At 34.7% G+C, this 27156-nt stretch overlaps 1 protein-coding gene across 2 annotated transcripts in view; it reads left to right on the top strand.

Moving 5' to 3' along the window:
• FAF1 (Fas associated factor 1) overlaps window positions 1–27156 on the top strand; it is a 177442-nt gene that overhangs the window by 70195 nt on the left and 80091 nt on the right. For both annotated transcript variants that reach the window (XM_030032718.2, XM_030032717.2), the window contains exon 8: window positions 21287–21373. In XM_030032718.2, coding sequence (XP_029888578.1) covers window positions 21287–21373 — 87 coding nt within the window. The remainder of the gene's footprint in view (window positions 1–21286; window positions 21374–27156) is intronic.

Here is a 27156-nt window from a genome sequence, read left to right as displayed (position 1 = left end):
TTTCAGTGTGTGCATATACAGTAGGTATTTCTCTCCAAATTAATATTTGCATTTGAAATATGTGTGTAGTGCAAATACATGAGAAGTATATAACAATTAATAATATTTTGTGTTTGATGTTTACATATTATGTGCTCTGCATTTTAATTCCTAATGTTATCTGCTTCTTTAATCATCTTGAATTAGTGTTCCAAATGTATTGATTCAAAGTGATTTATCACTTTGTTATGAAGGTTTGGTAGGCATTTTTATCCTTGAAACAGGTTGGGTTTGGTCAGTAGTCAGCTGGCATTTTTTGAGGTTGCCATTTTGTTCTTCAAAATCTTAGATCAATTTAAAACTTCTGTGTCAACTTTATGAATGTTTCTGAGTTGTAGTAATGAGAAAAACTTAGAGAATGTGGCACCAATTTAATAGAGTTTTCCAACTTAGAAGTGCTCTGTGCAAAAACACTACATAGTTTTAAAATAAGGTGTACTACTAATCTGATTTAGTGAAACCAGCATGAACTGCTGTGTGAATATCATTTATCTTAAGGGCAGCTTGTTCTACTTGAACATAAACAGAGGATGAATTAGATGAAGTTAAAGAAAAGTAAGGCTTGTCCTTGGTGAGGTAAAAAGAATAATTTCAACCTGTATTAGTTAATACATAACAAATAAATCATAGTAACCCCCTTGTATTTACAAAACACTTAGTCATACGCATGCATCTGGTAGAGGGCAAAACTTTGGTTTCCCTCAAGAGTCCCATCTTCACTATCCAAGCAAGTAGAAACTACAGTCTATACTAAAACCAGCTGTACTCGTTGTGAAGTAATAAAGCAATACCGAGTACTATAGTGCCAAACAGGGACATTCAATAAACCTCGTAAGCGTGCCCTTCTGTCAGTGCTCCTTACCATCTTAGTATAATGAACTTAAAGTTTTCCCTCTAAAGTGGTATATGTTCAAGTGCATAAATAAGGACTATGATTTGAGGACCTTTTACAGTCTCTTTCTCAATTTTATGTAACAAAAATTATTACCTTTATAATACTATTAAGTAAACTTCAAGGTATTTAGGGTCCTCTCCTGGATATTTTTTTTTTTCCTGAGGACTTTCTTGTTCAGCCAAAAGGAGTACTTTGACTTTGGTTGGTTTCATAGACAAAAAAAAAAAATGCTTCTCAGACTTTTTTAAAGCTCTTTCTCAATTCCTTGCATTTTTTGTTCTCCCATTTGTGAATCATGACTAACTTACTATAATGCAGTTGGAGTAAGGAAAAAAAGTCAGTTGTACTCTCTTCTTTGAGTGCTTGGCAATTCAAATGTAGTGTTACAGTAGAAATTACTGGAAAGTTTAGTGTTCATATCCCTCATGAAAGTGTAAACAAGTCTTTATTTAATTTCTGTAAACGTGCTGTCCATTTTCTACCACTGTTAAAATGATGACTTGGGAAATGTTGTTTTTGTTTTTTTTTTTAGTTCTTTGTTCAGTTTAGTGATGTCACTGTTACTGAATAAATGTGAAAATACTCTACTGTATCATGAAGCTCATGGTGTTTTGGAGGAGTTCAGTGTTGCAGCAGTTGTTCTGTGATCTTAGGGAATGGAGTGAGAGATGCAGAGCAGTGTTTATGCAAAATAAAATTAGCTGTATTCCCCAAATGCATCTTAAGATAGCTTATTTTTCTGGTTATTCTATAAAAAAATGAAGACCTTGTAGCAGCATAAATTGAGGGCCAATTCTGCCTTCCTGTCTGCTTGCGCAGAGAGGATGTTGCTCCTGCAAAACTGTCCGTGTCCTCTGGGAGTCGTGTCCTGCTGCCCTTGCAGAGGTGCACCCAGAGCTTGAGGGTGGGAGAGGGAGGAGAAGAGGATGAGCTGTTCTCAGCAGCCGTTTGCCCTTAGACTTCTGTTTTGGATCCTAGCTGGGAGTCAATGTCACTTTATAGCTGTATTTAACTCCCTGTCATCCTGCTCCCCTCTTCCTCCCCATGTGCTGCTTTGAAGGCAGCCCCTGGGGTCAGTGGCAGCCTGGCTTCTGCAGGAGCCGAGCCACCTCTCGGAAAGGGAGCCTGAGAAGCAGTGCAGAAGCAGGAGCCAGGCAGACCTGTCAATGGCTTTTTTTCCCGCGAGTGTTAATTGTGGTCACAAAAGTTAAGTGTTTCTGTAAAATTAACATCTTGGTATTATGTATTTATTTTCCACCATGTAGCTTCAATGTCAAGTTTACCCAGCAGACAAGTCGAAACAAGAATATTTTTTCCTAACTGCTGCTACAGCAAGTCTCAGCCTGGGATCTCAGAAAATCACAGTATTCGTTCTGGTTAACAGCTAATAGGAAACAATAAAGATTTAGGGTTCTGAATTTAATTGGCACTGATGTTGATGCATGAAGAACAACTGCACACAGTTTATTCTTGTGAAGTTTTGTTGATTCTTTTTTAAAAGGAAAGCTCTGATGAAAGTAAAAAGAGGCGTTTAATTTGCAAGTATTTCTACACAGTTTTTATTCTGAAATGTGCTTTTCTATCCTTCTCTATCCCTGCACAGTAAACATGCCTTAAGATCTTGTGATTGAGACACATACTGAAAAACAAAAGTGTAAGGTTGTAATTTCTATTGTTCAGCTTGTTAATTTGGATTCTGTTGGAGCTTTCTTACACATTAAATTTATATTTTTCCCAAGGCTAATGTCTGATGTGCATTTCTAAGTATTTTTAAGATAATGTGATATTAGCATATCCTCAAAATCTCCTTCCCGGATTCTAATCTTTTAGTGACCTCTTTCCAAGGATCAGATCTGGAATATCACTCTTGAAGAGGTGGTGATATGAACAGAAGCTTCCTATTTTTCTGACATTACCTGTATGCCAAAGTCTAGAAACAGGATCGTTTTTTGTCACTTATGCAAATGATCTTTTGAATTTCAGTAAGTAACTCAGGATATTTCTTCAAGTATAGAGTGATTCCATGCTATCAGTGTCTGCAGCAAGGTCAAAGATATGCAGCAGAATGAACTGAAGATGCCTTTGAATAACTTCCTGCTCCCATGACTTCTTGCAAACCATGATAGAGTCCTTAAGGTATCATCATTGGCAAAGCCACCATAGATGGACCTATATTCAGTAGATGGTATCTCAATCTCTACTTTCAAAACAGTTCTGAAGATCTGGAAAGGAGTGACCTATTTCCCCTCCCAGTCTGATCTGTCCATTTTCTCCATAGCTTTGGTGACAGATTACACACATTTCTTCTGGTCTGGAATTACAGTTTAAAATGCCTGTCTCTGTGACACCATTGCCAGCAGCTCTTAGCTTTTTGTTGGCTTTCTGCCATCCCTGCAACCTTTTTTCCTGCTGCTTTTCAGGAATTCATTTTCACAAGACATCTGCAGGCAAGCCTTTTCTGGGTCTTCTAATCCATTGGGCTTTAATAATGGCTTCTTATTTCAAGGGAAGAGGATTTTACAGAAACTATTCCAAATATCTAAAATGAATACAAGATGAGAATACTTTTTCACTGCTCAAGGAGGTCGCTCTGTGCCAGATTCCTGTCTGTACATTGCCGCTCATTTCTTGCCCAAGAACTATCTTTGACTCCGAGTCTGTCGGGACTGCTATTCGTGCATGCGTTACTTAAAAACACAAAGCTACAACATAAAATTCACGAAATTTATTGTCAGTGGTCATGCCATCCATGTGACGGGATACATGGCTTTGTGTCCCTTTTCTGATAATTGGTGGGTAAGTGACAGCTCACTTGCCCAGGCAGGATGACAAGCTCTTTATAGAATGTTTTTCAGCTGCTGTTGATAGTGTGTATGCTGAAGCCTCGCGTACCCCAGTGCCACGGTGATGATCACATGTTAACAAGCATGTTCAGAGAGTTGACTTCTCTCTTAGAAAGCATTTGGTCTTTCAGAAAGGCCCGTTCCCTTCTGGTGCATCTGTTTTAGTGCCCAAAGATCATGTGCCCAGTTGATGTGGAACATTTCTGACAAACGAGACCTTGGAGGATATCCTCAAAATTTTCCACATTGTGGTTACTCAAGGCTGGTCTTTTAGTTCCAGAAACAACAACAGAAAGTGCTAATGAATCTATTCCAGACCTTACATCTCTTTAGCCTGCTTGTTATATACATTCTTGATCTATTGGATGTGCCTCTAATTAATTTTCTTCTAAGTGTTCTCACATAGATCATGAAAGAGGTGATTATGATTTCACTGTCCCATCTGAAACACTTTTAGATCCAGGGCATATTCTCTCTGCAGGTGAATGACCAGCAAAATCTCCCAGGCCTTTCTTCGAGTTTTCAACTTGTTCTTGCTGGACTGTAACAGATTTGTCTTCCCCATCTCAAATCCATGGACCCCATGATATATGTGGATGCTTGCAGGAGTAGAGAGTGCTTGCTTGTCTCCAGTAGTGGATGTTCATCCTAATAGGCAGAAGTAGTCCAGGGGACTCAACAAGATACAGCTGAATGACCTGGGTTTTGGTGGAAGTCTAGATCCTTGTCTCTCATGGAAACTTATTCCCAAGGGTTATTGGATTATTTCCTGGATCTCAGAGTGCAGAGCTCTCAGATGTCTCTTACCTACCCAGTAAGTCCTTGTTGTCTCAGTCCATTACCCATTAGTAGAAACAAGGAAGGCTACTGCTCAAAGCAGAACTTCTCTGTTGCTTTTAAATAACTGTCCTTTCTGGTCAGAGGTTTCCTTTGCCATTGTTGCAGTGAGATAAAAATATATTTTTAAATATGTGAAAAATAAAGACTTGGTGTAACTCTATTGTTGTTATAACAGAATAATAAAAAAGACCGCGCAGGAGCAATTCATTACTCTCTTCCTTTCAAGCACTTAAAAGAAAAACAGAGCTGAAAATATTTCTTTGGGAGATACTGAAATACCTCATTAGATCTTTCTTTTAATTGGCTATTGAGGTGATAATTCTGTAACAGGAATGAAAGTGAGGATAAATTTTGCTTTGATTTATAGAAATGTGTTAATTTGAGCTGAATAGTTCTTTTCTGATCTTAATATTTGTTATCTGTGAGTATTGTTTTGTAATACATAGTTTCTAGTTTTATTTTAAAGAAAAAGGAATTCTGATGGGGAGTCTGTTAATTCTATGCAGCTTTGGAGGTATTTCTGGGGAAATGAGTAGCTGAGTTTTTAATAACCTGCAATTTAAGTAGTTTTTTTCATTAAATGGAATAGTGTACACTGCTTATTTAATAGTTACAGAGTTGCATGTAGAGCTAAGACTGAAAAATGCAGAGAAAACAATATGTATGTTTAAATGATTAAGTTAACCTTTATTCAAATCTTTTTTTCAGTGAGCTGACAGGTTTGCCCAGTAGAATAGTGAAAATGGTCAGAATAGCTTCATATTAGCTCTTTTTCTGAAGTGGCAATTAAATTTTCTGTTGTTGTTCTGCAGCATATGAATGGTAAGCTTTGTAAAGACTGGAATCCACAGAAGAGGTAACTCCCTGTAGTGTATTGGTCAAACAGTAACGAAATTGCACTTAGTTGTATATTCAAGAAATATTGACCCCTGCCTTCGTGAAACAGCTTTGTGATTTCAGCAGTGTGTGGTTTCTGGGTTACTCAAGCTAGACGATTCTCTAAGGTGGCCACTGTTGAAGATACAGCAAATAAATTCTTGTTGCATTGAGAGAGACTCAGTTGTGCACTCCTCTTAGTAGAACAGAATAATGTAGTTTTATTTTAAAATTTTAGAACGTTAAAGGGAAATCTGATTTCAGTATTGTGGACTGCTTAGTTTTTAATTTAACTGGTCCAATTCTGGAAGCCAGTCCAGCTCAGGAAGAACGCCTAAACTACAAGCTGCAGAACTGGGGCCTTAGCATGTATATTTTCATGAATACTAAGTTATCCAATTTCCTGAAAATTCTGCCTTACAAGTTAGTATAAATGATCTTAGTATTTTTTTTAGATTTTGGCCATTTGTTGCTTTCCCATACAGGTACTGAGAGGTTTGTAGATTATTTTCCCAGTCAAAACATGCTTCCAAACAGCAGTTTCATTTGAATAACTTGGAAATTAGCAGGGAGTAAGAATGAAAGGACACATTCCCCATCCTGAAAAACTTAAAGTGAAGTTGTGAACTTTTCTCATAAGGTTTCCCCCTTATGAAAAATGCTCTTCTCTAGACAGCTTCTGTGACTTTTTTTGGTCAGCTTTTCTGTCATAAATGCAGTTCAAGCATGTGAAGCAGCTTTTGGCAGGAGTGTGCCAGTATGCCTTTGATAAACAGGTTAGGTTCAGCAAAACAGGACTTCTTTTCTTCATAAAAGTGTTGCTGCTTGTAAAGAAAACTTCCTTATTGGAGAGGCTTCTAAATAATTTTTATCTCCAAATCGTTCTATGTACCAGTTTTATAGAGTTCACTTTTATTGGTTTTTCTCATTATCTGTTTATGCTTTCCTTTCATCTTCCTGTGTCTGCACCTGCGTAGAACTCAGACTTCAGGTTTTCCAGTGTTGCTCTTGGCTTAGTTTGTTTATTTTAACTGTTCCTAATATTTTTCTATTATCTGTTAACTTCTAATAGAGAACAGGAGTTGGAAATAACCCTTTATAGCCTGCACGTAGAAAAATGTGATTTTGACAACTTGAATCTTACTAATTTCCTTTCCCCATCATCTTTTTGTATTCTACAAATACTTACGACTCATGTACACCTACCACTAATTCAAATGCTGTCTTGTTTGGGGAAAGACTTAAAGAAATTAAAGAAATAAGAACCAGAGAGAATGCAGATTGGGTTTTTGGTCGGGTTGCAGCTCTTCTTTTAAACTCTATTCTATTTTTTGAGGAAATATGTTTAAACATATTTAAATATGCTAAAAATAATATTATTCATGAAGCCAAAACAAAATTGTGTGGCTTGTTTTGGTAAATATAAAAATGTATATTCAGATCGCACCTTTGCCCGATTCATTTTGTTAACTCAACAGAATTACATCTCTGCTTCACTCACAGTCTTACTGTCTGTAACTTTTTAAAATCCTGATGAAGATCAATTTTCACCTTATCATGGAAGAGGAAGACAGGGGTATAGTTGACAAATACATACAGATGTTAACGATAATGATTCTTGTCCCATATTCAGAAAACTCTTAATATATTTTCACCTCTACTGCCACTGCTGTTAAAGTGCAATCTGTGTCAATAAAAAGAAATGAAAAAGGTAGAGATCTTAATATTTTTTATATATTTTTAGTTCCTACATTAAAAAACAAAAGCAAATCTAATATCTGATTTTTTGTCATCTTCTCATTTTCTTGATTCTGTTTGTTTGTTTATTAGAAACCTATTTCATGTTGACTTTGGATGCAAATAAAGATCTAGCTCTCATAAGATGTGACAGTAAACTTCTGAAAACTTTAAAATTGTTTCCAATGAAATTGTGTTTGGGACACAAGTACAGAGAAGCAGTGCTTTAAAATAATCTACTTGATAACTTTTATTCTATATTGTATAGAGGGAAATATATAAATTTTTTGTACATGTTAAATATGTTCTAAATGAAGGATTTTTCTCTATCTTATTAAGTAAATGAGGGGTTTTTTTGGGTGGAAGATTCCATAGTTAAAGATGTAAACCAGCAATTTCTTGCTTCTATAGCACAACATAGTTCAGAGCTGAGATTAGAGAAACCCTGTAGAGTGGCTAATACTCGAGGGCATCCCTAGCTAGAAAAGTATGTGAATTTAGGCATGGGAGGAAGGAAGGATCTGCTTTAAATTTAGTGTAGGGTCACTGAGTCTTAATGATAGATTAAACAAGGGAGGTGGAATAATGAATAGGGGTATGCAATGTGTAGCACTAATACCAGAAGTCCATGGTTTTCACTGGTTATTTAATGTCTTTTCCCATATGTTTCTGAATAGAGCAGGTTATGGCAGGGATGAGCTAAGGAATAGCTTTGTTAGTGAATTGTTAAATAGACTGAATTCTCTTTCTAAAAATGTATATGTATATAGAAGAGCTGCTTGTTAATAGTATAATCGGGCACCTCGTATGCATATACCTTAAATGTAGCAATATTAGTAACTATATTTGTAATTGATGTGTGTATGTTGACGTTCTTAAAATACACTGTGCAGAGTGTCTGCATAATTTTCTTTTCCATTGCAAAACTAAGAGCCGTTCCTTGGTTAAAGCAGAAATGAATTTTAGATTCTTTCTGAATATTGTTGATGTAAAGAAAAACCCCCAAAGAAGTGGTGATTTGGTAGACATGAAAATGAAATTGGACGAAGTACCAAGAAACGTTTTTGTTAGTAGAAAGTTGACTAACAGCTCAGTAAACCTCGCTTCATAATTTATTTTAACTTGAATTCAGAATAACGTTAATAGAATATCTATTCAAACTCAGCCATGTAAAATAATTTATTAAATTCATCCTTACAGTGACTGAGAAAGATATCACAGTTTACTTTAGTGTTGAGTTCATACTTAGTTCTCACATGTAATAGTCTGCCAACTACCTGATACCAACAACCTAGGTGAACCAAACAAGTCAACAGTTGAGTTATTGATGGGTTTCTGGGTAAGCCATGTTCTCTTTTGTGTGGTGAAGATACCAGCAAGACTTTAGAGGAAATGCACTTTGCGCATAATTTTTCCTTTGGGTTACAAATGTGATTGCAAGGTGCACTGGAAGGTGCAATGCAAGTCACACTAATAGCTTTGTCTTGTTGCAACAGTACAGTATTGGAGAAATTAATATAATGCTCAAGACCTTTCAGATCTGTGGTCATCTTCCTTTTTAGATGCATCTTGCTGGCTGGCAATGGGAATAAAAGGGCTGCAGAGAGAGTCTACCCATCTCTCTTCACTAAGCAGCAGGCTTGCTGTGATCTTTAAGTGTGAAAGTGGTGGGAAGACAGAAGTAAAACATTGAAGTCAGAGGTATTGGAGGATTTCTCTACATGAAAGTACTGCACAACTCTCTGCACAACTGTGGTACTTTGCTGCACAAAATTCACAGATTGAACTACTTTTTTCATATAATGTCTAAATTTGCAAATATTTTAAATTATTGACCATTTACAAAAATTTGAATAGATTTTATATTGTCTCTAGTAGCAATAAAATATGCTGTTTAATAAAAGAGTATTTTATCAATAGTCTAGAGACAAGTAAAAAACACATGACAAAATACTGATTTTGTGATGTTCTGTTCCTTAAACCAAAATCAGTAGGCTTATCACTTAAGATAAGGATTGTCTCTGAAGTACATGTGGTTTATGCATTTTCTAAGACTGAAATTGAATCAGTTTTTATTCTGAAACATGTTTGGGTAGGAGCGGAGGAAGATACTGTTAGTCAATGAAATGTGATAAGAAGCATATGTCTTGGTATCATAATCTGGGATTCGAGGGAGGCAGTAGGATTTAGTCTCTCATTGGAACAAAGATAAAAGAAATTTGGAAGAGGGAAAGTGTTTTGTTTTGTTTTCTTTTTCTTTTTTCCCCAGTATGAGTACGAATGGTGCTCTTCACTGTAATTAAATGCAGCAAGAATTGGACATCTAACTTCCATTCATCTTATTAGTTCCTAAAATGACCATTTAGTTTACCATTAATTGATATGACTGATTACTTTTGAAATGCATGAAAATGCACAAGTAGGGAAGTGATGAAAGACCAATATATGTATTTATCATGCTTAGGCTGTTGCAGACCAGTTTCTTTTGAAATGAAGATGAGGGTGTTTGTCTTCAAATAAATTTGTCTAAATTTTTCTTTTGTTCAGAACATGACAGCCATGAAAATGTAACAAATCTGCTTTCCACTACAAGAATCACATCAACCAGCTCTTTCACTTTGAGTGATAATTCAAACCCTAGAAATAATCTTTAAGGTCCTTATGAGTGGGAACCTGACTATATCCAAAATATTCACTATGCTGTAACTCATTAAGACAACTAGTTCCTTAAAAAGGAAACAACGCAGCCAATACAAGATAGAGGAAAGTACAATACAGACTTTTGCTGAAGAGTTCACACACTGATTCCTGACAAGTGGAACAGATTGAAAGACAGGAGCTGCAAAATTACACTTGTTTGTGCAGTAGTCTGAATACATGCACACGTGATATGGACAAGCTGGGATCAACCGAAGTAACTGGCATGTAGATTTTTTTCTTACTTCCCAGCCTTTGTGCATATTTTACCATTACCCAGTAGTGACAGTAGCTTCTTGTGAGTCTGAGAGATGTTGGGATGCACAGAAAGTGTATTTAGTAGGTTAAATTGTTTTTTCATACCAATTTTAAATAGCTTGGATCAAAGTTACTGCTCTTGGTCATGTCCTTAACTTCATAATCAGTAAGTGTCAAGGTGTATTTTTCCCCAAGTTACTGATTTAATCACCGAGATAAATTATTAGGATTATCTATTAAGTCTGCTAAGTATGCAACCCATATGAAATTACTTGTCCCTTGACTCCCGATGATCTCTTTCATCAGGTTAGCCCAGATACAAACTGTTACCCTGGTGCAGTATTCTGTTCCATTTAGTAGACCAGCTGTTTCAACTACTGGTTTTCATATGGCTTTTGTTAAGTCCAAAGATCATAGAACTGATCTTAAGAATTATACTTTTCTAATTTGCAGTGTTTTTCTTATCAGTGTTTCATGGCTTCTTCCTAGAGATATCCTAATTCAGCTTCTTTATTATATCTGTCTAGCTTCAGCTCTGTTACAGCCTTGTACACTGCTGCAATGTACCATGCTTTGTGAAGCACTCTGAAATCTTCTGGATGGTGGGAACTAAAAGTAACATTTTCTATAGTGAAACTAAGGTCTCATTTTTTCCTGGGGGATGCAGGATCTTGCCTGAGTATTGGCCTCCAGAGTTTGTCCCACTATTTTTAAGGGGGTCTTAAAATGTTAATTTTTAATGGCAATAAAATACCTGGTGTTTGGCAATTTATCAACATTTTAGGACATAAAAGCAGCTGGAATTGGGACAGTAGCATTAACAATCTGTTTTGGTAATTTTCCTGTTTTTTACAGCAAACAAATATCCTTCCTTGGGGGTACAATATTAGAAACTGTATTTAGCCTTTATATTTGAGTGCTTTGTCAAAAGAGTAGTTACCTCTTGATAGTGATCTGGTAATAGATGACTTAGTAGTAGTTGCCTGTTGTCTTTCATACTGTGCATAAAGGTCAGTTAAAAGTTTCCACAGAGCAGTGCTTTTTCATTTAGGTTACTAATAAGTATATTTTCTCAAATGACCATTCCTACTGAATGGAAAAACAAACTAGGACTTCAAAATGTATCTTTTCTGTGTCAGTGCACTATGTGTAGAACAAACAAACAAAAAACTTCAAGTATTATCATCAGTTTTATTTTGTTAGTAGAAGTCTTTAAGGCATTTTCAAACAAGTTCGTAAAATTGTTTTGGCAGTAAGTCTTTGTTGTTTGATCTCTTTTAACCCTAATCACATCTTCCTTTCAATCTCTAATGTCACAGCTAGCTCACACTCTAATTCTTTCATACCCTATTTCAACCTCATGCTTGTGTGCTGCCAAAATGATTTCTCTCTCTCTCTCTCTTTTTTTTTTTTTTTTAAATACTCGTGTCTCTTGCCTCAATTTCTTAAGAATGTGTTTTCCCTTCTTCTTCTACAGGAATTTGTTTCTTCTTTTAACCTTCTATTAAAAAAATTCAAAGGGTCATACGGTTTTAAGTTCAGAGGGGATTATCACAATTAGGTCTCCTAGGCACTACAAGCAATGAATAATAATAATTATGTAGGCTGAACCTTTGCACAGTGCAGGCCATATAGCAGCAATCAGTAACTTCTGCATCAAGTTCAGAAGATTGTAACTTGCATTTAGCAATAACTCTCTTACAGAAGGACAGCTAATTTTAGGTATTTAAAGATGGAGATCAGCAAAGAGATTTCTTTATTCCACAAAATTAAAATGTGCATGTATGTTGGTAGAAAACTGAGGCATTGAGAAGTAAAACAACATTTTAAAGACAGTGAAAGAGTTGTATATAGAATTTGAATATAGCAAATAATATAATATAGTGAATATACTTAACATTTGCCACTTGCTGCAGCCTGGGAAAAGGCCAGATCCAGAGCAGTGGCAAAAAGTAGTATCTTGTAGCTTGAAGAAAGCTCAAATTAATTCTCAAACCTCAAATGTTGTCTGGGCAGGAGGCTGAGGCTGGGAAAATATCTTGCTAAATCTTTGAGGAAACATTTCATGTGCTTGGAACATCCATCTTTTCAGATTATATTGTAGGTTAGATACATATTGCATGAGGCAACCAGAAGTTCACATGTCAAAAGATTCAGTAAAGTTTAGTTGAAGCCTTGCTTTTATTTTCTGTTTCAAAATTTGCAGGTTTTAACCACAAAAATATACTAGTATTACCCAGTGGACCATTTTATTGTAGGTTGTGGTGTTAAGATACTAACTTGGCACCGATCCATTAAAAAAAGGTCAAATGACATCCAAGAAGGGTTGGTGTAAAAGAGGTTTAAAATATGAGGTCCAATGAATGAAATAGAGGATAACGAAGTATTAATAATTGTGAAATCTGTGAAAGTAATTTATTCACAATGTTATTTCTATTGCTGAAAGGAAACTGTCAAATGCTTCTTTACAAGCATTTACAAAATGTAATGAATTTTAAATGTCATTACATTTAATGAATTTTTAAATCATCTGGTGATTCCTAAAGTGGATGGGCTTCTGATAACAATTTCTAATTAAGAAAAATTTCTAAATTATTCAAATAAGTGTTACAGCTCAGAAATATAATTGTTCAATGAGGCTATAAAGTGAGTAGGTAGTGTCTCTGAGGGTGCCTTTCTCTCAACTGTAGAACAAGTAGACAGAATGTAGCCAACTAGCTTAGGAAAAAAACAGTTTATTTTTTGAATTTAGGACATTTAAAGTTTGCCAATAGTATTTCACATAAATAATTAGGACTATCTGTAGTCCTCAAGAATTTACATCAGTGAAATGGAATTAACATTTTTGTTTTGGATTTTGTTTGATGGCTCACTATGATGGGTATAAATCTGGGGGAATGAGGCTGTAAGTGCTTAGTTGGGGAGTAAAGAATCCATATGCCTTTCTGGAAGTGGTACTGGTGAGTCTGTCCTCATATCTAGTATCTTATTTTCCTAAATGAGGTGGTTTTTGCTAAAATGTTATGGTGAATCATGTCTCTGTTAAGTTTATTATCTGTTTACAGATTCTTTCTCCTGCAAATTTTCCTCCGTTCCCCATTTTAAAATACACAGTAGCAAAATAATTCATAAATTTTGCATTTACTTATTCAGCCACTTAATCTTTCTTAGTAGTTACCTGTTTCTTCTTGCCTCATCACTCAAATTGGAAATAGTGTGAATTATTTATGTTAATAATCCCTAGGTATATGAAGCTCTTATTCCACCTTTCCAACGATGAGAGGCAAAATTCATGTACTTCAATCTCTTTTCTAGATATTGAAAGTAAAGAATGGGAAACATCAAAAAATGTATTTGCTGTTTTTTGCTTAGTGTTTAATGTGACTTAATCTTCTTTGTTTGAACTCTTATCAGCAAAATGTCACAAATTATACATTATTTTCCAGACCTAAGTTAATTGGAATGGTTACATGATGAATTCAACAAGCTTTGTAATGAAGATATTGGCACAATATTTACTGAGTGCTACAGTGCAATACAACCCATTTTTAACAGTAGTTTAAACTGGGTTTATTTTGGTACAATCACTGTTTCATACACTCTGAAGTGAAAGTTGGATGCATTAGTGGCTTTTCTGTATATAAAATGTGTTTAATTGCAGGCAAGTGGTACACGAAAACTTAGCAGAAAATTTTCTTCTTATCTTTTTATTTTGTAACTTGCTGATGAATTCTGCTTTGTACGTGGCTGATGTACAGTGGACATTCAGGTTCTCTTGGGGTCCTTTAGGAAGGTTTGAAATTGCATATTGTTTTTTAATTTGAAAATTGAACAGTCCTAATTAGAGGGAAGAGAATACTATTTTCAGGAGGTATACAAGTTTCAGTGGTTTTATTTGTTTCAGTTTTACTTGTCATGATAGAATAAGCAAGTAATGTATTTCAGACACTGAATTAAAACCAATTATGTTAGAATTTAATGCATTTTTATTTTGCATTAAACAAGAAAAGAGATTTCAAAGCTTTAGCCTATTGAAGGAGAAAACTAATAAATGCAGACTAGAATCTTTTCAGAGGTATTAAAAGCAAAAATAGTAATTTAAAGAAAGAGCTGTGAAATAAAAATTATTTAGAGAATGTATTGTAGTAAAACACATTTGAGTTCTTGTGTATTTCATAAAAGTGCTGAATCACAACTGACTTTTGTCTGGCAAGCTTGGGCAGGAGAGATGTTCTTTTGCATTCCGTATAGATTTTAAATATTTAGGTTGGAAGTATATTTTTTTCCTTTAGATTACAACAGAGTGAATCGAGTATATGTGCAAATGTAAATAGTTATTTTTAGCATAGTGAGTCTTCCTTGGAGAGTTTCAGTGGTATGAAATTCTTAAGAAGCAGATGCCATTATTTAAAAATAGCCCGATTCTGACATATTAATTAATTAATTGAAAACATTCCATGATTTAAACTTCAGTCAGCTGCTAGAAGGAGAGGTCAGTTGTCATTTGATGTCTTTAGAATTGTGTTATTGTTTCGAAAGTAAAGCTTACACTAAAATTAAAATTTGCTGATTTAAATAACCTTCATTCTTTATGTTTTAATATACTTTATTGTATTGTGTATTGGAGATACAAAAAGGCAATCAAAATTGTGAGTGGAGCAGACTTGTACCATTCCCCTCAAATGAATCTTGCATAAAGTGACCTGAGAGTTCTGGTTCAGGTGCCAATGTTAGTCGTTGTTCGTACAGTACATTACCTGCTATATATGAATATATCCTACTTGTGTGTTGCTGGCTAAAAATTACTGCACATGTCACTTTTAAAACTTAAGAAATTCAGTTTCTCATTGACTGCTGATAGTCTTTTCCTCATAAAATGCAAAATACTTTTTCTCTGCTATGGGAAAATTTTAAATATGGATCACTTATTTTGGTTTTTCATTTTCTTTCCTGACTTCTTTCATTTCTGTCCTGTGTCTTTACTATTAGTATGGACCAAATCTATTGCAGTAGATTGTGGCACAGATGCCGATTCAGAAATTCTTTCTCTAGTTTTACATCTCTATATTTTTAGTAGTTCTTGTTAGTCTGTAGTTAACTGAAATTACCCTTTTATCTGACCCATCTTTGTGTTCATAACTATTGATAACATCATTATCCTTTCAGTTCACCACTTTATCACCTTTGATGCTCCACTATGCTTAGAGTCCCTGCTTTCCATGTATTACTGCTAGATTCCCAATGCTCTTTGCTATCTGTCATTGGAACTTTGTCTGGTGGAGATGTTAAAGGCTTTCCTCTATAATCTTGAAGACTATTGCTTCAGCTGATTTTTGTTTCCTTTCTTTCCATCTTTCTTCACCAAAATGCTTTTGCTTACTTTGCATTTCTTTCTGTCATTGCCTTATCCGTATCGTTGCTGTCCCCTGAAAATTTGGCTTCCTTGTCTTGGCTTCTTCTCTGTTACAATGTCAAAGTCAAGATTCTCACTTTACTATCAATGCCCCATGCAACCTTGTTCTGTCTGCATCTGATCTCATTTCCCTGTGTCCCCCAACTCACATTCCACATTCCTCACAGTCCTCTGACTTTATTGCTCCTTTTGTCTGCCTTTCATGCACTCATTTTTGCACTGTCTTTCATGCTGCCTATGTGCCTGGAACAGTCTTTAGCATCTCAGCCAATTTACAGCTTTGCATAAATTATATTTAATAATAAGACTAACAAAAGTTCATTATCTACATTATTTCAATTAACTTTGTACCTGCATAAGCGGAAAACAGCCTGAGGGAAACTACTGTTAAACTTTGTTGTGATTTGTTGTGATTCAAAGATACAGATTCAGGCACGACAGTTCTTTGATGATTCAGCATAATAGTTAATTTTTTTGGCAATTTGGTAGGTGTTAGTTTTTTTTTTTCTTAAATGGTAGATTTCAGATTTTTCTAATTCAGAAATAAGAAAATAGCTACTTATTCCTGGCAAGTGAAACCACCAGAGGGTCGTCGTCATCCCATTGCCTGGTACAGACTTCTTGCCCTGTGATACATTTTACTTCATTTTATCCTTACTAATACGGATGTGGAAGGGCTTTGAATGTTGGATTAACTTCATATCTACAAAGTGTATCTTTAGTGTTTAACCTTCCTATTAAAGCAACGTACTCATCTGCTTAAAAAAAACAGTGAAAGATAAGAAAGTAAGACTGCCTATATCTGGGAAGTTTTCTCAGTGTGTTGGCTACTTTGACGTATGGGTTTTCTTAAAATACAAGAAGTTGTTTCCTATTTTAACTCCCTTCTAACACCAGTGAAAATAAGCCTAAGGTAAAACTTCATATGCTTTTCCAGCATCAGTGTATAGCTGCAAAGCAGGGCATTCTGCAGGAATTACACATAATTTTCCAAGTAAAATTGTATCTGAAATATCTAGGGGATTTTTTTTTTTGTTTAAATGGTTGTATTGATACTGTTCACAGCTGACTTGTGGAACCAAATAGATGTGCCTTTAATTTGTTTTCAAATGATCGTATATTCTGGAGATTATAATCTGAAGGGTGGCTGCCATAGTAATGTGCCAGTCACCATGGCATCTGAACATTGTGAAAAGAAATTCTGGGCTGCACAAAGACAATGCCACCAATTAGTATTTCAAACTGATCAAAGGTGGGGGACCAAAAAGTTTGCCAATAAATGTAGCTCAGCGGATGGCACTAGGAGTTAGAGTTTGCTTTACACAAATCTATAAAGATTTCAGTCCTCCTATCAATATCGTGTGAGTTTATAAATAAAAGCCTTAAGACAGGCTTCATTCGTTTACTATGCTAACTTTTTTCAGTTGCATGAGGAGTATGGCTGTAGGTTTTTATTCCACTGGCCTAGTAAAGAAGCAGTTTATAGTTCTGCTTTATACAAATCTTCAGAACTTTTTCCTCCTTATGGAATTTTTAACTTTAAACTGAAATGAAGTCAGCTAATGAAGAAACAGGGGTTTCTGTTCTCCATTGGTAAATATTCCTAGTCTCTAAAACTTTTGCCGTCTGCTCACTTAATACTATTCTAATTATCAAACAAACCTAAAATTAAATAGTTATTTAAAAGCAAGCTTATTTTATCTTAAATAATTGATTGTGGCTTGTTGTTTGAAAGAGGACTACTTTGGCATGAATTCCAAATCCAGTTATGATCTTAACTCAAGCAGTTTGTTAAATCAAACATTACTCTAATAAGTCTTACATGGTCCCCTACCCGACCAGGCCTGTCTATAACAACTAGTTTATTCTGCGACGAGTTGCTCAACAGATGTCATTCTGGTAGAATAATGCAGCAGAATACTTGTGCGTTGGCTAAAATTACTTCAACTTTGATCACTTTTGTCCAGCACATCAGTCTGGCATTGTGCTTTATACCAACAAAACACTTTACTCCGAGCATGCCTTTCAAGCTTAGAATAGCAGAGGAATGTTATTGAATTCAGTGGAGTTACAGATGAGTTAATGAAAGAAGGGAAATACTGTTTTTTTCATAATGCCTTTCTGTTGTACTTTGGAATTAAAACGGAATTTGAGGAATGTGACTTCTGAGTTATTTATTTTTACTTCTGAAAGCTTTTTGAAAACAATATTATGTAGTTGCATTGATCCCACGTTTCTGTAAATAAGTTTCACCTTTTATTTCAAAATAGAGTTTTGTATTTTGAAAATACATTAATAAGACTTTTTTGATATGTAATTGCAGAACAGTTATCTCACAAGGACAGTTTGTCCCGGTTTTTAATGAAGAAAACTAAAATTGCAAGAACCGTGTTCTTGTGATCACAGATCAGTATTTTTACATTTTGATGGGCTGTTGTGGGGTCAGTATGGAGTAATGACATCTCTTTACCTTGATACTACTCCGAAACGAATACTGCACAGCAGGCTACCTTCTTGTTAAGAAGCAGTGAAGAAAGGCTGTTTGTTTTGAACAGTAGGAATGAGATCATATACCAACTTCTATAGAGTTTGGTCTTCCATAATTCCATTTTTCACAGATGCATGTGTGTATACACATGCACATGTATATAAGAATATACCATATATAAGGTGTATTTATATTTTTTAAAGCATGACAACATGCTTGAATATGAGGAAGCACTAATATGAAGTCCACTTTAATTGCTAATAAATACTTCAGTATTGTGTGTCTAAAACAAAAGTGTTCGTGGTTTAGTTTTTTAATTAAAATATAGTTGTAAATTTTTTTATTTGAAACAAAGTTACCAGATCAATCTCCCTGCAAAAACTCCTGAACAAAACCAATATTAACATAAAGGTTATTGGGTGTACATGTAATTTACCAGTTTTACAAAAAAAGGAGAGAGATCTTAATGATTCTAAAACATACAATGACTCTAAAGCTGAGCTGAAAATCCAACCCAGATACATGTTATGATACTGAAATGTCCAGATGAGGAACCCACATGGCCTGACTTTCATCCTTTAGTGAGCTGTAGAACCAAAGTTGGAAGTAATGTATCTTGCTGTTGGATAATAAATTGAAGCCATTGTTTTCCACTCATCTGTGCAGAATATTTATGTTTGTAAAGCTTTAAACTGATAGTATTGAAATTATCTGCATAGCCTAGTTAACACTAATAATTCATATTCCCATGCCAATATATTAAATCTGTCCAATGTGAACCCCTTTACTAAGGGGTACTTTATTAGTATGAAATAATGATACTACTACTACTACTACAAGTAATGAGAACAAGCAACAATAATTGAATGGAAGATTGGAGAACTGGAAATACAATAAGAGCACTGTACTTCATGTTTGCTCTCTATATGTCCTGAATTTTCTCAGTAGTATTTATTTGTTGGCAAACTCATGCAGCAATGCCATGAAGAGTCTTTTGAAGAATGTTGCCCAAATCAACATTTGTGAGCAAGCGTATGTGTGGAAATCCCGGCTCCCTCCCTTCACCCCCCCCTTAGGATATTTACAATGATTAGAACTGTTCTTTTACTGCTTAAAGTCTGCACATGTATCCTTCATTCACATATTAATGTGCTTGAACTGTGTGCAAAATTTGAAAGAAAGGGTCCATGCAGCACTTCTCTCTAAAGATGATCCAGAGAAAAAGAGCTTTGGTGCTATTTCATTATGCAAACACATTTTTAAATTAATACCTACTGCCAGATGTTGCATATACATTCTGTACTAAAAATAAATGACAAATTTTGAGGGAACATATGCACACTCCATATGTTTATGTTACCATATTACCTTACTGTGTATTCAAAACTCAGTTGTGGTTCTGTGATGAAGCTATGGCAAGTAGTGATTAATAGGTAGGGTCAAATTATATAAAATGTCTGTAGAGTGGATCACTTTGTTTTATTGCATTATCTCCCAAAGAACGGTAGTTTAGAATTACCTTTCATTCATTTCTTGAATAGAAAACCTTTAAATATATGGTTTATGTTAGTATTTCTCATTTTGACAAATTTCAGCTTTCTTTCTTTTTTTTTTTTTTTTTTTTTTAAACCATTTTTCTGTTCAGAGGAAGTTGTTAACTTAGGGTAAGCGCGCTAGACTGCAAGCAAGGTGCTGGCTCAAAGATCTTTTCTGCTGACAACTATATATAATTTTTTTCAGTTCAGAGAATTTTTAGTAATACTTATAGCAAAAGTTAGAATACAATTAATTGTTGGTTCTTTCCAGTTGACAAGTGAACAAATGATAAGCTAAAGAATGCATCAGAGGACAGGTTTTGGAGTAGTCTTGGCATTTGCTTTACATCAAATCTTATCCATCTGCCTTAGTATCTTTTGGTTTAGTGTGTCAAACACTTGGTTCTTGTGTCTGTTAGTGTTAGACTGTACAGCCCTCTTAAAGTTGGGAATGGGACACAGAACTTCTGACTTCCTCAGTTATTCTGTCTAGCGAATGGTCATGTGAAATATTAGTAAAATGTATCAAACCTTAATTTTATCTATTTGAGAATGTTTTTCTGAATGTAATATAGGTTGTTGAGATCTGTACTTGGAAACTAACATAGAGCTGTGAAGATATGGGAGGACTTTTATTCCCATGTAGCAGTTTCATGGAAGACACACCAAAAGCCAACATGGCTTGCTGTAAGCGTTTTATTGTTCACAGTTCTGGTCCAGCTGGGCAATATTTACATGTCCTGGTTTGTTGTGCAGTCTTTACATTCAGGTGTAAGATATTATTCAGAATTTGAGATATCACTCTCTATCCCAAGTATAAAAATACATCTTTTTGTGATTTAAATAATTGCTTATCACAAAATCTGTGATAAAACATACCAGCTTTTTTATCTGTGTTAATGTTTTTGTGGAAAGAGTTTTGTAACTCTTGTATTTTGCAGTATTATTCTGTATTCAAAATTTTCAACTCTTCCTTTCCCCCTCCCTTCCTCTGGACAACCATCATGTGAGATGATTAATGGTAGCGACTTGTATTTTAATAGCGTGAAAAAAGAGTTGATGTAAAAATTAGTTTATTTGCATTTTGTTAATAAATGTTGAAATGTGTTGTCTTAATTGGAAATGTGCTTGCTTATTCATATTTTCATGTTTAATATGCTTGCTTTTAGTTTTGGATTCTATTTAAGAAACTTCATGCAAAACTAGTTGCATTTATTACTGCATTAGATGTAGCATGAACCTAAAATTTTCAGGTGGAACAGAATACACTATCTAGCAAAACCTGTAACAGAATTTTTGTTATTACTTTCTGCTTCCCTTCAGTTTGTTCAGTATTTTGTAATACTTTTATGCTGTGAAAATTTGTATTATGAATTGTTTTACACATTTATGATGCTGAAGTAATAATGAATCATTATGAATTATAATTGATAGATTTTAAAATTTTTTTTCTTTAACATAGTTTGTTCAATTGCTTTTGGCAGTACTGTGTGTAAACCTATGGAACAGATCTGAATCTTTGAGTGTTGGAGGAACCTGTTTTACAAAAATTAGAAAAAAATCAAAATAAAAAGCTTGGGATTATGATTAAAATAATGCAATTTGCTTGTATTGCTTTTGTTAGAGTAAGTTCTGATTTTTTTTTTATTTTTATTTTTTTACTAGGTAAAGCGGAATGTGTATGACCTAACTAGTATCCCTGTCCGTCACCAGTTATGGGAAGGCTGGCCTCCTTCAGCCACAGATGACTCAGTAAGTAGCTTTGGTTCTCATTTCATTTCTTCCTGCAAATAGCTGATTTTACTTGGATTTTTGATTGGAATTTCCCAACAGCTTTTACTGTCTCATATGCAGAAACTAAACATTACACATACTTCAGAGCTTTATCTTGAAAGATACAAATACTGAAGTATTGGATTACTGAAGCACATGGAAATTATTCATGTGTATCAAATTCAGTTCATGTTTTAGATGAGAAGGAGGTATGTTCATAGACTGAAGCAAAACTACCCAACATTTTGGAAGTTGAAGAAGTCTATTGCAGTGATTGAACTTCAGGAAGAAAGTCTGGATTTTTACATGTATTCTGAGTGCACTTGCAAATATTTTACTCAGTAGTGTATGTTAGTTAGTTCACTAGTATGCTTAAGCCTGGGTCTGGCTTTAAGCAGGAGTTGTTCCTGTTGAAATCAGTGGAGACCTTCACTTGCTTTTAAAGTGTCTACTTTGGTTCTTGCTGGACCAGTAAGAATATATGGATATTTGCAAGATTACATTTTGAAATAGTAAATAATATGTATACAGTACAATATGTATTCAATTTTCAAATGTATGTTGCAGGTTTTAGAATTGCCATTATTTAGAAATGGAGGGAAATCTTAGCTGAGATCAGTATGAACCCTGAGTGACAGAATCAGCTAACTGTGAATTGCCTACAAACTCATGAAATTGTGGGACTTAACTGCAGAATTCCATTAAATATTAGACTTGCTTCCTTGCATGGTTGTCCCTACAGTGTGTTTTACAGCATGTCCTTCAGTTTTGCTCAGATAATTTTCTTCTGGTAGTATGTTCCCAATGCCAGCTAGCGAGGTCTACCTTTACTTAAAAAAAAAAAAGAAAGAAAACAACAAGCAAAACCAAAAAAAACCCTAAAAGTTGAAATAAGTATGTAAACATGTTGTATGTTGATTTTGTGATCTGAGAAAAATGTAGCAAAATTAAGTATTTCTATTTTTATGAAATCATTCATTTAAACTAGGGGTTGAACCTGAGTATTCTACAAAGTGAAAATGGAATTGGGATTTGCTTTCTCTACATATTACCATTATCTTCAATGCATTACTTTTCTGTCCATTTCTACTCTTTTCTTGTAAAGGGAGAATTGCTGTTTGTATGATAAGAGTGCTGCTTTTTTTGCTCTGGGTAAAGGATTTATGCCAGTCAAAAAAAAAAAAAAGCAAAGACTGTCTGATTTTCTAATATACTTGTAAAATATGGCTGTGGTAGTGTTTGCAGAAACAGTAGTTAAGTTTGAGAGAGGTGGGTAAATCTACATCCATGTATTCAGGAGCATATCTGAGATGATAGATGTAAGATCTGAAATAACAGCATGGTGTCATGTGGTAATTACAGTCTTTGAAATGTGGATCCATTTTAACATTTTATTAGTTTACATTAGCCCAAAAAAGAATTGGAAACTCAACGCTTCTAATCCGTTTTCCCACAGCTGTTAGGTTTTCCTGTATTTCCCCCCCACCTTCTTTTGAATAGGATACTTCACATATGTAAAACTCATAAATCTGTTTTAAGTCTGTTTTTACAAGTGACATTGTTGCAGGTGAATTTTTCCCCTTTTCATCTTTAATGAAATTGGTGAATGTTGAGTCATCTGCTCCAAAGCAGGAGAGCCCTCAAAGCTTACTGCTCGAGTCTGGTGGAGCTGAGACTTGTCAGCTGTGTAAACAGATTTGAATGTGTTACCAACAAAAATATAATTAATTTCTGTCTAAAATTAGAGGCCACAGCTTACTATTTATAAAGATTTTATGTTAGCAATGACTGCCTATGGTTCTGTGATCTAAACATTTTTTTCCTTTGCAAATTAGAAATATTCAGTAATAATTACTTTAGTAATTATTCATGATGTATTTAGTTCAGTGGCACATTTTTAAAATCACTTTTTCCGTCATGAGTTTTTAATTTGCTGTATTGTATAGTACTCTGTTGCAATTAAAGAGTTAAAAAAAGACTTGATTAAAATACTTTTTCATTTACATGTTATGCAGCATAAGAAATACTTTGTAATACCACAGGAGGTTTTTTCAGTGCGGTTCTCGTTAACCTTTGGCTTAGCAAACAGGACAACTAAATAGACTTCACATAATTGGATTCCTGTATCATCTTGAGTCTCTTATGAACCTGACAGACTACAGTCTTCTGACATTATCAGGAAATTTAGTGGAGTCAATAGTCATTTAAAACATTGTTGCTTCGTCTCCCTTCAGAGTTAAGATATGTTCTCTGCTTGTACTATCTAATGAAATATGGGATACTGTATGAATTGTCAATAACTCTTTCAGATCCTTTTGCACACTTTCACCAGGGAAATGAGTATCAAAACCTCCACATGCAGGAGAATGTTTTCATGCTGTGACAGTTTGGTTGTGGGAAACAAGGCATACGTAGTCTGTGGAAATCTCATTTCACCATTCTGCAAGGACACATTTTTTAGCTTTTATTATGCCTGAATAATTTTAACACCACGAATTATATCTGTTCTGTTCATTGAAGTTCAAACAAAGTAAATGTATGAGTTTTAAATAATTCTTTTTTTTAACAAGTTTATGCAAGTAAAACTTTAATTATATTAAAGGCTTAATTTATCTATTTTTGGGTATATATCATCAACTGATAGAATGAAGTCTTGAAAATTATCCTAGAAAACAAAAACATAATTATAATTTGATTTAAATAGATTCACAGTTTGTTCTCAATTTTTATTTTGGATCGTGTAACAACCTTAACATTACTGAGTTTGTAAAATGAGAACCAAGCCAGAATAATTTACTAAAATTTCTGAAGCGTATTCCATTTCTCTCTGCTGTATTGGCTGAACTTCTAAACTTCCACTGGTAGTTACTGCTATTGCCAAGCAGAATGAGCAACCTTCAAATATGTGTGCGTTAAAAAAAAACAAAAAAAACCTGAGATCAGTTGTAGGTGATGTTTTAGTTACAGTTTTTACATGGAAGCATTGTGATTTTATTTATATAAGTACAGATGACTTTTTGGATGTTAGCTTTACACATGTATGTTTGAGGTAACGCTTTTTTCCCCTGTGAGGTCACTGGTTTTTGATTTTTATTTCGGTAGGATGAATTTTTGTCCCTGATGTTTCTGTTGATTTTTGGTGGCATAGAACAGCAAGACCCAATATGAGAAGGAGGAGAGAGAGAGGTTGCTTTTCTGCTGCTTTTGTTCACAGTATTTAAGCTAAAACTTTTTTCTTAATTGGTTCATTGTTTTAAGTCATTTCAGCGTAGCGATGAGAAATGCCTGCTTCTTCATGAGTAATGACAGTGAGCTTGTCAAAATGGAATATATTTCTGCATTAAAAAGATGTGAAAGTTTTAGGGTGAGGTTTGAGGGGGGGAAAGGGGAGAGAGACAAAGACAGAAGATGAAGTGCCCTGTGTTGTAACTGTGCCCTTGCACGCAGATCCCGTACAGAGGAACTCGGCATCCGTCCTTCCACCTACTGCCGGTAACGCTTTGTTTGTCTAAGCAGTACGGTTGGTCAAGACCTTGTATTCTCACTTCAAGACAAGTAACTGTACTTCATTGTATAGATAAGCCGTTGGATATTAGTTTAGGCAGAAGTAGGTCTATACTGACAAGTTACTAGGCTGCACTGCTGAAGTCACATTTGAGATGTGACATGTGTGTAGCCACTAATGTGTTGAGGTTCTGCATCATCCCTTGTGAACATGACCACCTTCAGTTCTGTGATGGCTGTAGCAGATGTGGTTGATGTTCCTTAGCTGAATTTAATAAAGACTTCTAGGTTATAATCAAAATACTCAAACACTTATGTATTATCTAATTAGCACTGCTGTTATATTTAGCTATTTCATTGAGAAGTACTAAGCACAGTCTGTCTGCACAGATAGAAATTAAGAATGCTGGTAAATAGTGTTCTGGTACAAAGTGAAACCATTGATGACACTTTTTGGCTGATCTCCAGATTTTTGAAGAGGCTGAGTATTAAGCATTTGAGTAATTAGTATTTGGGAGTATTTATTTTTTTTCCCTTTCCAGGTCTTAGAATTCTGAACAGAAAGTTCATTACCGCATGCTGTTACTGTGATATGAAAACAAGTTGTGAAGTTTACATACACTGGCTGTTTAATTGTAATGGATGCCATGTCTGCATTTACTGGATCTTTTGGAATTTTCCCCCTGAAATTGATATGACTAAAGAATGAATAGTCCTGACAGAGAAAGTGCCTATTAATCGGAAGCATAGAATTTACTATATTTTAATTAAAATACGTACATCATGTAGAAAATACTTCACTATTTTTTTCTGTCTAAGAATATCATAATTATAATTTGGATTGTCTGTAATGTTTATTACTTTGTATGTTATTTTCCTTCTGTGGTTCTCATCAATCGCTTGCAGTAGAGTAGGAGAGTAGATCTGGCAGGATCCTTTTAATTTAGATGCTTAGAAGAATACTTGCAGTCTGTTTTGTTATGTGGGTTCAGGAATATGGTAAAGTTTCAATTTAACATTTACAGTATAATCCCAATTTAGTAGCGAAAATCGTTAGACAGTACCCAGTCTTGGAAGTTCATGGTAATCTATGAAGCAGCACATTCATCATGATTAAGAAATAGAAAAGTAACTGAGTAATTTAATAAACAGTTCCTAAATGTCTTTATTTTTGATAACCTTCTGACTTTGACTTACAGCTTGCTTGGATGTTTTTTTGTGGATGAAAGTATGATGAATTATCATGTTCTTTCCCCAGAATAAACAAGGAGGTTACAGTTGTTCCCTCACAGATTTCTTATTTTACCCCACCCTCTTGTCTATTTTCTATTTATAAAAGTTAAGATAAAGTGATTGGAATTAATTTCATTTATGTAAAATTACCATGTCAGGGACTATCAGTTTTGTGTTATGTTTGTACTTTTTCATCATAAGATAATTTATTTAGGATTGTCCAATTCTAAAACATAAAATAACTCAATTGAAGTGATCTACATGTATCATATTGCTTTTGGGAAGGGTTTATTTCCTCACTGTGTGGTAATGAGTCTTATGGAAGTGCAAGAAGTGCACACTGGAGAACAAAACTCATTGTATCATTAAATTAAAAATAAAAGTCAGTCTAGTAGCTATGATTTAAAACAAAACAAAACAAAAAACAAAACCCACCCCACCCCCCAAAAAACCCACAACCTTTCGGTTTCCAGCATTCTTAACCATGTTGTGTCCTGATGGGGAAAAGAACATTTGTCATGTTCTGCTCACACTTCTGCTTCTTGTGGTCCGGTTTTAATGTTGTTATTTTTTCAGTTGTTAGAGATCCTGGAAATGAAGGAAACGGGAAGTGCACTCTGATTCTGTTTGATGTAAGGATATTTGGATGGCAGTAGCCATGATCTCAGAAATCTAGGGAAATGAAGATCACCTTTCTTAGTTACCATAAAAAGGGTTCTAGTTCTTATAACTCATTTCATCCATGAATTTAAATGGTCAATAAAATCATAGAATTTTAAGGCTGATCTCATGTTTCTTATGGGGAAGAGCAGCAAGACTGATTTGGACATACAGAGGTATATTGGGAGTTAGTGAGGCAGTAAGAGTCTGTTTTATGACTGTTCTGGTGGCCCAGTTTATTGTCACCAATTAAATAGAAATTTCATCTTTGAGAGCAGGTTCTTCTGTTAGTCTCATATCTTTTGGGGAAGGAAGAGACTTCGAAGAAGTGTGTTTGGAGGGGGGTGCAGTTGACTTTACTGCAT

Source organism: Aquila chrysaetos, chromosome 12 (genome assembly GCF_900496995.4).
Source record: "Aquila chrysaetos chrysaetos chromosome 12, bAquChr1.4, whole genome shotgun sequence".
In the NCBI taxonomy this organism is placed as follows: Eukaryota; Metazoa; Chordata; class Aves; order Accipitriformes; family Accipitridae; genus Aquila; species Aquila chrysaetos.
Note: the sequence above shows the minus strand (reverse complement) of the source record. Positions and strands in the feature narration are given on the sequence as shown.